The sequence below is a fragment of the Coturnix japonica genome, chromosome 5 (assembly GCF_001577835.2).
Source record: "Coturnix japonica isolate 7356 chromosome 5, Coturnix japonica 2.1, whole genome shotgun sequence".
Classification (NCBI taxonomy): domain Eukaryota; kingdom Metazoa; phylum Chordata; class Aves; order Galliformes; family Phasianidae; genus Coturnix; species Coturnix japonica.
In genome coordinates, this window is record NC_029520.1 from 21,984,572 (window position 1) to 21,995,792 (window position 11,221).

At 38.6% G+C, this 11,221-nt stretch overlaps 1 protein-coding gene across 1 annotated transcript; it reads left to right on the plus strand.

Moving 5' to 3' along the window:
* The first annotated feature begins 31 nt into the window (after window positions 1–31).
* NUSAP1 (nucleolar and spindle associated protein 1) lies at window positions 32–10,919 on the plus strand. Its single transcript, XM_015864255.2, has 11 exons — window positions 32–334; window positions 469–534; window positions 1,400–1,567; window positions 2,392–2,560; window positions 3,918–4,007; window positions 4,659–4,771; window positions 5,691–5,875; window positions 7,679–7,854; window positions 8,739–8,849; window positions 9,355–9,466; window positions 9,925–10,919. Exons 1-11 carry the CDS (start codon window positions 134–136, stop codon window positions 10,010–10,012), a joined length of 1,479 nt encoding a protein of 492 aa, XP_015719741.1. The 5' UTR covers window positions 32–133; the 3' UTR covers window positions 10,013–10,919.
* The last annotated feature ends 302 nt before the right edge of the window (window positions 10,920–11,221 follow it).

Genomic DNA, 11,221 nt, shown 5'->3' on the forward strand with positions numbered 1-11,221 from the left:
GAAGGAGAGGGCGAGAATTACGGCCCCGAGTTTCCGGGGCCAATCGCGCTTGAAAAACACAGCGCTGGGGGCTACGGCGGCCAGTGGGCGATCACAGTGCGGTTAATCCCGCCTCCCTCACCCGGCCAAACCAATGGCAGGACGCGGCGGGCCAGTTCGAACGGCGGGGGCGGGAGCGAGGAGCTGCGCGTCGGTTAAGCGCGAGATTCGAAGAGCGGCGGTTGGCGGAGCAGCGATGATGGCGCTGCCCTCACAGCTCCAGGCCTTGGACGCGCTCAAGTACGTGGAGCTGCAGCAGGTCGCCAAGGCTGCCGGCCTGAAGGCCAACCTCAGGGTGAGCGGGGGAACGAGGGGCTCACAAACGTCTGTGCGGGCTGGGGCTGGGTTTGGGATTGGGCAGCGTCCTGTTTGTTTGATGGCTCCGTGCAGCGTTTAGTTCATGTGCTGCTTTGCTTTCTTTCTCTGCAGGCAGATAAACTGCTGAAAGCGCTGAAGCAGCACTTCCAAGGAAGAGTGCAAGGAAATGAAAATACGGTAATAAATAATAAGGCAGCCCTTCTTTTTCAGAAAGAACACTTTGTTAAACTTTGTTACTTTGTTGTGCTCTACCGTTTACAAATATTGGTTTTTTAGCACGATGTTAATTGTAATAAAAGCACTTTTTTATAGTGCTTTTAGTTTAATGTGCTCACACGTTGATAGATATGTGAACGTTTGATACGCCCTCTTAAGCAACAGAAGGCATTAATTCTGCCTTAAATGTATCTGTTAGTATCAGTACAAAACTATTCCCTGTAAACACTAAGGTTTAAGTTCTGTACTAACTAAACCCCAAGTATTTTACATCTGCAATTCAGTTAAACTGGCATTATAACAAAAGCAAAAGAGAAAGCAGCAGAGAGACCTCATTGGAGCTTTACAGTATTCAAAGGGAGCTTATAAACATGAAGGAAATCAGCTTTTTACGTGGGTACATAGTGACAAGACAAGGAGGGAATGGTTGTGAACTAAAGGAAGGGAGATTTAGATTAGATGTTGGGGAAGATTTTTAACTGACAGTGATGAAGTGATGGAACGAGCTGCCCAGAGGGGGATGTGCCCAGTTGCCTGCAGGATACTGTGACCTTGGAGGTTTCAAGGCCAGGCTGGATGAGGCCCTGGGCCCATCCCCATATTTGCTGAATATAAGGTCTACAATTATTTTATTATGTAGCTTTTCCATGAAAATGGAGTGAAGGTGTTTCAGGAAATCTAGATACTGCTAGTTACTCTACTACTTAAGCATACTCTTGCATTCACCTGTGTGAAGTGCCTTCTCCACCACTAGTGTTGAAGCTGCCCCTTCGGAGTACTTATCTCTTGTGTGTCTATTACATGTTATGGTGCTTTTCTGATACAGAGTTCTGAAAAAAGTGCATCTCCTTCAATGGACTCTGAATTTATACCTAATCCAGCATGTTTCGTCACAAAAAGATGTAAAGAAAAGAAAGCAACCAGGAAAAAGAAGAGCTCTGATATGGAAATTAATGACAGTGAAGAAAACACAGGGTCTTCTGCTGAGATGGAGGTAATTTGTGTTGCTTTCTTTTGTGTGTCTGTGTCTTCCAATGAAACTGGAGTTTTAAAAACAAAAAGGCTTGATTAATTGTGCTACCAGATTAGCAGGTAAGGGTTTCATTTTTGTATGCAGGTGTACAGAAAACAAGTACTTTCTACCACAGGTCTTGTCTAATTGGACTGCACGCTACTCCATAATGAACAGGAATGACTTGTGTGATTAGTCTAAAAATAGAAATCCTCCTGAGGAAATGCATGGTTACCTACGCTGGGTGTAGGACTGATTTCACTAGTTCATCGTAGTATCTGAATATTAAGCAGCTTCGGGATTTGGATGAGTGAGAGGGTGAAGTCAAACCTGTGCAGAAAACTTCATGGTAGAGGGAGTTAGAGGGAAAAGATGAGATGAGAGGCATTGGTCTTCACAGCATGAGTAAATGAAAGCCAGTGGTAACTAAAGCTGTAATAGTCAAAAGCAATGTAGAAATTGAGTAATTTTTTTCTTGAATATAGTTTTGTTAATAAAAGGAACGTTATGCTGAAATGTTTCAATCATGCAGATTAGAGCCTTAATACTGATAATTATAAACATTTCCTAGGTTAAATTCAGTTGCATTTCAGAAAGTCTCTTGCTCAATCTCCCCCTGAAAGCAGGGCATGCTATGAGGTGAAATCATACTGCTTGGGGCTTTACATAAGCTGTTTTTTTTTATAACTTTTTTTTATACACCACCTCTCTAGACACCCATTTCACTGACTAGCTGCTCTCAGAACGAGATCCTTTCCTTATACCCGGTTGGAACAAATTGTTTAATGAAGTATGCTTAACTGCAGGGGCATTCCGAAACAAAAGAGAATGAGGTGCCTCAAGTTGACTGTGAAAAGGGAAAGATGGTATTCCAAAATGTGGAACAAGTTACTAAAAAAATTGCTAATGAGAATCCAAGAGTGGTGGCTGCTGAGAAGACAAAGAAGACTTCTACTAAAAGCACTAGAGCAGAATGTAAGTAAAAACTTCCTTAAAAATAAGCTTTGTAGTACTTCAAATTTGCAGACAAAAAATAACCTAAAAAGTAAATGTCTTAGTGCCATGTTTAGTGATCTTTACCTTTCTGAAAATGCCAGGAAATGACCCGGAGAGGCAGCGTGAAGGTTGGGGGGGGGGGGGGGGTTAGAGGGGCTTGTTTAGGATCAGTGCCTTCTGGAATATGCCTTGTTATTCTTTCTTTGGATGAGTGGGCTTTGTCATTGCCTTCTTGGGGGTAGAGCCAGAGCTAGTATAAAACGATATGCAGACAATGCCCTTGTTAGTTTGTTAACACACAAATATTGTTAGGCAGTATAATGGTGGATTGCTTTTATGTCTGATTTTCTTGATCTTAGAGCATGATGCTACTGAAAATATGGTCTCGCTTCTCCTCTAGTCCTTTGTGCGAGCAGCTGACCTAGAGAGGAATTAAGTTTATCTTTCCTATCTTGATTAATAGATTCGCAACAAATCACTGGACACAGCCCATTATTTGCCTCCTGTTAGGTTAAATGTAACAGTCCCTGTGATGTACCATGGGTATCTTTGCTGTTTGATAGAATTTAAGGGGCATTCTTATCAGAGGTCATATGTAACTTCAAAGCTAATTAAGGAAATGAAAGTTTTCTATGAAGCTTCTGTTAAAAGTAAATAAAATATGTTAAAAAAAATGCTTTAGCTGAGGCAGTACTAAAATTACCTTCCCACTGACACTTGAAGCAGCGCTCATCTCTTCCCATAACCACAAGTATCTATATTGCTTTAATTTTTTTTCCTCTCAGCAGTAATTTCAGATGGTAAGGTGGCTGTGTAATGGAGGAAAAACTATAACTACATTTAGTGGAAGACTTTGTATGTTGGTATTGCCATAGAACTGACCTGAAGGCAGGGATGATTGAAAGAGTTTAGGCTCTTGTGTTTATATTTAAGGAGGTGGCAGAAAGGCCAGTTAAAAGATGTTCCTTTTTCTTATCAATATTTTACAAACATGAGCTTATTAACTGGATAAAGACCTGTGAGTTGTAGTTGCTTACTACAAGCAAAGTTCTCTCGTTAACTCCTCCTGTGAAATAAAATAACCTGGTGTGACTGTCAAATTTGTTTTTCACTTTGTAGGTTGTTAGGGTTTTAATCATGCTCTTGTGTATCATTTAAAAGGCTTTTGAGATACTTAGGACTTACCTTTTTCAAATGAGGTTTTTATTTCTTGAAACCTAAGCCACTTCAAGGGTATGAGGTATATTTTTTCACAAGTGCTTTAATTAAGGGCTGTAATGATGTTGCAATATTTTTCTAGTAGTTGTAACAGTTTTGTTTAATCTTCCTGTGCCAGGTGATCCTCATCCTGCAGGAAAAAAGACTCCTTTGCCTGTTGGCAGTGCATCCAAACCTGGGAAAACAGGGCTGAAAGCTACGACACCAAGTAAGATAATCTTCCATGCTTAAAAATAGAAAGTATTGCCTGTGTGTGAAGAGAGATGGATTGCAGGCTCTGCAAAAAATATAAATCTGGTTTCTATGGACCATGAGACTGTTTTCTCTTTAGAAGGTGCAAAAAAAAAACAACCCACCCAAATCAGCCCCCAAAAAAACAACAAAAGAAACCCAGGACTCTAAAGTTACACTGATGTTTATCTTCCCACTTGTATATTTGGTGTTTTCCAGATATAATGCTTTCATAATTTTCAAAGCAACAAAGAGTAGGAAGGTGTGCTGTGACTCCTGATTCCCACTTGTTTAGTTTTTACTTTTTCAATAGAACAGTTGTGATAACAGTTCATCATTTTGTAGAATACACTCACTTTATTTTTTATTACTTCACAATGGGAATGTTTATCTTTTTCCTTTGACCATGGAATTCTCTAGAGCATTCACCACGTAAGCAACTGTGGAGTTGATGTTGATATAGATGTTGTTGCATACTGTTCAGTTACCTGTGGGTACCCCTACTTTATTTAGAGGAATAAGGTCATTGAGGCCATAACAATAGGTGCTGTAAACTGCCTGTGAGGTAGCAGGCTTCCTTAGGATCCTGTCAGATGCACAACTCTTCATTATTTTTGGAACTTCTTAGACTTTAAAAGGCTGCATGAAGCTCACTTCAAGAAAATGGAGTCCATTGCTGATTACATTGAGAGGAAGAAAAAAAAGCTTGAGAACTGCAGCAGCTCCCTCAATGAAGCCAAGGTAAGTGCTAACAAATGAAGACATTCATTGTTGCCATATTCTTATTTCCTCAAGGGCTCTCTTTAAGTTTCCCACAGAGTCTGTTCAGAGCAGTTCAGAAGCTGGCCTTGTGCATGTGGGATGGAGTATTATGATTGGAGTCCTACATAACTGGTTCCGTGCAGTTTCTCTGTAGTTTTATGTAACTCATATGTTAATGGAGTATGGTTACAAATAGTTACAGGAAACAATAAATAGTTTAATAATCTTGTGTAATATGTAACTCTCAGTTACTTGTGAAAGGGTCCCCTGGAACTTCTGTTAACAGGCATTTTTTAATTGCTGCAGAACATAACCTAAGGGATGTTTTCCAAAAAACAAGCAAACAGGGATTAAACAAAGGTTTTCATTGTGCCTTAAAGAACCTTTGTTCAATGACTACACATGACTCTGTTAGTAGGTAACGTATGTAGCTTTACAGTGGCTTTGAGTTAGTGTTTGTATAGCACCTGCAAAGGAAGCCTCTTTCTGGGCATGGCAAGCTTATAAAAACAACAGCAACATGTCAGTGAATAGGTGAATGTTAATGGATGTACCCAAATAGTAACACTGAACTCCTGAACTTACGTTTCTTGTTCTTTATGGCATACAGTGTGTGAATGTGTGTTTAAGAGAAATGATTTTGACAGGTGTTGGCTAATAAAACCCAAATCATTTAAGGGCACTAGAAAAAGGCATTCTGTAGCAATTTTACAGTCTGTTTTCGGATGAATTTAATGATATAAAATCTTAAGATTAAAACACTTGCCTCCCATCCCCTTTTTAACCGTAATAGATTGTACAGTTGTCATACATACTATAGTTTCCCTGCTTCTTACAACTACCTTCTTAATGGAAAAACTTAGCAGATTGTGCTGATTTGTGATTTACTTTTCCCTAGAAAGGTACCAGTGGCAAAACACTCTTATTCAGCCCCAATCCAGAACGAGGCAGATTCTCTGGCACTTGTACTCCGAGTAACCTTCGACGCTCACCACGCAGTTTGAACACTGGATGTCAAAGTATTTTGTCAAGGAAATCTTCATTTAATCCTTCTGTTCTCTCGACAACCAAAATGAATGTCAGGTAATAAGAATGAACCTATCTATTAGTAATATAATATGACACTCTTAAAGTAATAAACATAGACTGATTTGACTACTTTATTACTATTCCAAGTGTGACCCAGATACAGATATAAAGCTAAGCTGAAAGAACTGACAGCTTTAGGCAATACAATAAAGGTTTTTATCTTAATTCTTTATTCAGCTGTTTGACCGTAGAGGAAACTTGCCTCGCTTCCAGCTTTCATTTCTCTAAGCAACCCAAGCCCATTTTTTTTCCTCTTACTGTGTAGTCATTCAGTTTTGTCAGCAACTTAATTGTATCTCCTATATTTGGATTAATTTCTCTTTGAGATGACTGAACTAGAACTCAATGTAGTATTCCAGGTGAAGCTTGTAGTGGACTGCAAATACTCGGTGCTCACATCACAATAGGGCTTCATCTTGTGATCAACTGACATAAGCAGGTTGCTTTTAGCACATGGGAACCAAACTGATACCAGAAAGTTGTCATGACTTGCTAAATAGATGAGCTCATACCTGATGTTATTAAGCCTCACCTTGTTTGCTTTTAAGACTCTATGCACATTTCACTATATCCATAAATAAGCAATCACATTAACATCTCCTGATTATTTTTTTTTTTTACTTTTATTTTTGTCATAAATAACTCTTTTAATGCTTAATAGTGATTTTTCTTGGGTCTAGAACAAAAATCTTCTTAAAGAATTGAATATACAGTCCTTAAAAGTATTCTTTTGCACACGTTTCCTTTCAGCAGAAGTGATTGTTTCTGTTGTTTTTCCTGGCTTCTAATGGTTGTACTAACACACACACAATGGTTGTACTAACACCAGCCACTTGCTTTCACTTGGATTTCTACAGCAGCTGAAGTTTAGCTTTGGATATCCTTATCACCCTACTAATGGCAGGTTGATCTGGTGTCTCTATTTCATTCCTTTGAATTTTTCTCATATCCTTCACATCCTAACACTTGTGTGCCAAGTGAATATTTGTCAGGACTATTTTTTGGCTCCTGAATAAATATTGTGTATGTGTGCTGCGTTTTTTTTTTTTTTTTTTTTCCTACTGGTAAGTCAGTACGTCTTCTAATATTGACCAACTCCTAATAAGTTATTTATGTTATGGGATTTGTAACTTTTGCTGTCATGTGATTTGATTGTTCGTATTTCAAGGAACATCCAATCTGGAATTCTCAGACTCAGTCTAGACACTTCCATTCTATTCTGAATGTGCTAATTTTGATTTCCATGCTTTCTCTTCCTATTTATCATATCTCAATTACTCTGCACAATTTTTTTCCTTCCTGTGGAGATGACAACAAATGAAAATAACTCATTCTGTCTTTAGTGCTTTGTGTTGCATGTGTTTTGTTGGTGGTTTTTTTTCCCCTCCCTGCTGCAGCCCCTCTTGATTCTTTAGCAGTGTGTAGAAGGAAGCTCTTTCAGAATTTATTTCCATGTTGTTTGTCTGAAATTGATGAGACTATTAATTCACAAAAGATTTTAAATTTATTTCACAATTTCACACATGTATTAAAAAAAAGTGTATATTTAGATTTGCAGCACACAGGTGTTAGTATACAGTTAGCTTATTGCATCCAAATATATTTGATCCCTGAAATAACAAGATAGTCATCTCTTTAAAATTTCTACTGTTATTTACAGATGTTAATGATAGACCTGTGAATATCTTTACTAGTCATCAGTTTCATTGTGAGTGCAACACTTGCTCTTTGTTCTGTGATATTGCTTGTGCATTCCTTGCAGGTGACTTAATCTTGATTATCTCTAATAACTTTCAGGTTCTCTGAAGCCACAAAAGATAATGAGCACAAACGTTCTCTTACTAAGACTCCATCTCGGATGTCTCCATACGTGGAAGAGATGTGCACACCTGATAGCCAGAAAAGCTGTGAACCCTTAAATGCAAAAAACAGCAAGAGAAGCACAAGAAATAATGATCTTCCTCCATTAAAAGGTAAAGTAAATAATAAATACTTTTTCACATCAAGACGTGTTGTACTGAATGTTTGTATAACTCATGGACCTACTCACTATTAGGTTATACATTTAAATTTCATTCACAAATACATGAGTGATTCTATAGAAACTGGAGTAGTTTATTTCCTTCAATTTCCAGTTTCTTGATTATCATTAGAGTAGGTAAGATTTAAACACAGAGTAAGTGCAAAGACTTTGAATACCTGGCTACTTACAGGAAAGGCTAACATACTGGGAGGGATTTAAAAAAAACTTTAAAAGGTTGTGGAGCACATGGTAAAAGCTTCATGTGACATGTATGGGGAGAAATGTGCACTCAGATGTGTTGTTGATGTCTTCTCAGTGTTTTCATTCTTGTGGGATGGACACAAGACAATCTGATATTATTACCTCAGCAACCCTAGTTAGTTTGGAATCCAAAATGCTATAAAACCCTATCTGTAGGGAAAATAAGTCTTCTGCTCACTAGGAATCTGCAACAGCAAAGCACATTGATGCACTTTGCTCACAACTGCTGTTTGGCCTCCATAAGCATTCAGCCAAGTATCACTGAATGTACACCCAAAGAGGAATTCATGTCCACGCCTTTGTTTCATACGTGCACACTTGAAGTGTAGCAGATCTGCTGCTTAGCAGATTGCTGTTTAAAAGCAGAGTGTAAAGATATTTCATGACTTCTGCCCTGTCTAGATCTGAGAGCTTCCTCTTGCTGGTGAGCTGTTTGCAACCTTGTCTTTAGTGGTAGGAGGCAGTGTTTAATGACTCTTTAGTCTTGGTGGTCCTCCGGCACTCTCCAAGTTGCTATGTACGCTGATATTCCTGCCACTATTAGTAAGCATAATATCTTGCTGCCTTTTGTAGCTGTTACCCCGTTCAAGTTTGCAGCTCAGTCTGCAGAATCATCAAGCACCAGGAAGGTATTTGATCTCCAAGCAAGTCTTTCAAGGCCGCTTCGGTATCAACCACATAAAGGTACTGTGATCCTGCACTGGTCATGTTACTTACAGCAAGGTGTTCATAAAATAAGCCACTGAGCAAACTTCCTATATTGTGGTGTGAATTGGCTCTTTTTACCCTTTCTCTTGAGGTTTCCACATAGCTTGTGCACTGATGTGAAAGTTCTACTTTAAATATGTTTTAAGAGCCTCCCTCCCTCCTGAAGGGAAAATCTCCAACAAAAATTTCATAAATAGGAGTAAATGTTCTTGTGTTATACTGAATATACAGAATATGTGGATAATTCTGTACATGGTAATGCTCGTTTACAAAGCGCACTTCTGTAGAAGGAAAACATCTGAAGTTTTTTGCATAGAGACTGCTACCTGGAAAACTGCTCATAAGAAATGGGCTGATGAAGCTGATATATTATGCAGCTCAAGAGACATTTTGTCCTGAAGGCGACGAGCCAGCTACAAGTTTAAGCATACTGTCGCTAAATGTAGTAATTCAGTGTCCTCCCTTTGCCTCTAATATATAGGACGACTAAAACCTTGGGGAGAACTTAAAGAAAATGCTCCCCCAAAGAAGTCTGTCAACAACAGCATCACCTCATGTAAGAGAGACTACAAACAGCCACGTCTCCAGACAAGGTCAGTACAACAGTAGCTTTTCATTAAAAGTGTCATTTAAAGTCACGTGATGATTCGTTGAGCTCTTTGAGCTTTAAAGTATACAGTTTAGGAAAGAATACTTCTTGTATTTGTTTTGTAGTTCAATAACTATCCTAGCAGCTATGGATTTGATAGATCTCTTTCTGTGGAAAGCTATCAATTCTAGCACTGGGAGACTGAGCTCAAAAGCAACTGGATGTATATGAAATATTGCCTTGAGTGTTAGACCTGTACATCTAAGCATAAGATTTCAATTGAATCTAAACATTTAGACCAAGTAGAACAGGTGGATTGTTTTGTTTTGTTTTTTGCATGGCTAATGTTGCACATTGTTCAAACAGATATTAAGCCTTGGTTAACTTCATATTCCTGACGTTGCTTCTATTTTTGCTCTTACTGTAATCTGAAAAAAGGTCCCTCTCCTTTTTCTCCTTCAGGGAAGACAGGCGGGAGAAGCACGAGCAGGAGAGAAAGAAGAAAAAAGCTCAAGCTCTTGGAAACCGTAGAGGACTGTCTATGGGTTAGGTAAAATCAGAAGTATCTGGGATCTCACTTGTAAATACTGTTTCTCTCATGTAAATATTTGTGCTGTCTGTGCTTTAGAATATGGGTCAGGTTGTTGTTAGCTAGTAGAATCCACAGATAATTGAATAATATCTTATAATGTATCTGAGCATAACATTCTACCCATCAGCTTCTGAGCTCTTAAACATTTAGAACTCTCATCTCATTGGAGAACTGTCCTGTTGCAGAACTCTCCAGTTGGTTACTGATATTTTCTGCCATTGCTGTATATCACACTATGTATCTAGCATAACTAAAAGGTATCGAATGAGAAAATGCAAGTAGAAAAGAGATGCTCATGGAGCCTCCCAATAACTTGGTGCAGACTTCATCAGAATGCTTGTTACCCGCTAGGATGCATAGTTTGGACTGCAAGCTTCAAAACATTCCACTGGTCAATTAAAGGAATTGAGGTATCTGCTTGCCCTGTTCTCCACGTGGATCCTGTAGCAACTGTTCAGCACATCCTACCACAGAACTAGTACTGGATGCTTAGATCAGCTATGGCTGGGCTCGGTCCTTTCTACAATACACTGAGGATTTAAAAAAATAAAAAATAAAAAACAAAACAACTTAAACACTTGAAAGATGTTAAGAAGAGTGAGATGTTTAATGCCTTAAATGCAAAAACTAATGTTATTTAAAAAAAAAAAAAAAGGCATAGATAGAAAAGCTATTTGGATGTGTTAGGATGAAACAGTGACAGGAAAGGTAACTCAGCATTTGTAAGCTCAGCAAATAATAATACTTCTAATACTAAATACTAGGTGAGCAAATACTGTCATATGAAATGCTGAAATCTCAAGCTCAGTTTTTTTTTTTATAAACTAAATGGGGGGAAATAAATGTTTTGTACATACCTTGTTTATCACCAGTTATCTACTGTGACTACTTCCTTGGTGTAGCACTAGTTCTGCCTGCACGTTACTCGGTATCTCTGAAGATATTTGTTTCTGTATTGATTTGCCTGCCTACCCTTCTGTGAATGCATTAGTGCTCTGATACCATTAGAAAGGATAAACTTTGCTCCCCTTCTGCTCTTCATCCAAATCTGTGCAAGAGGAAATTGCTGATGCAAGATGGTGTCAACTCTGTTGTGCTTTGTCGCAGTCTCCATTTAAAACAGAGCTAGGATTAGTATTTTTAAGGTACTTTTAAGTAAGCAGAGGA

Bases quoted from the DNA above. Each gene is read 5' to 3' on its own strand.
- NUSAP1 (XM_015864255.2), top strand. From the start codon at position 134: ATGGCAGGACGCGGCGGGCCAGTTCGAACGGCGGGGGCGGGAGCGAGG. The intron at 8,850-9,354 runs GTACTGTGATCC...TCTAATATATAG, and splicing joins TCGGTATCAACCACATAAAG to GACGACTAAAACCTTGGGGA. The intron at 9,467-9,924 runs GTCAGTACAACA...TTTCTCCTTCAG, and splicing joins CAGCCACGTCTCCAGACAAG to GGAAGACAGGCGGGAGAAGC.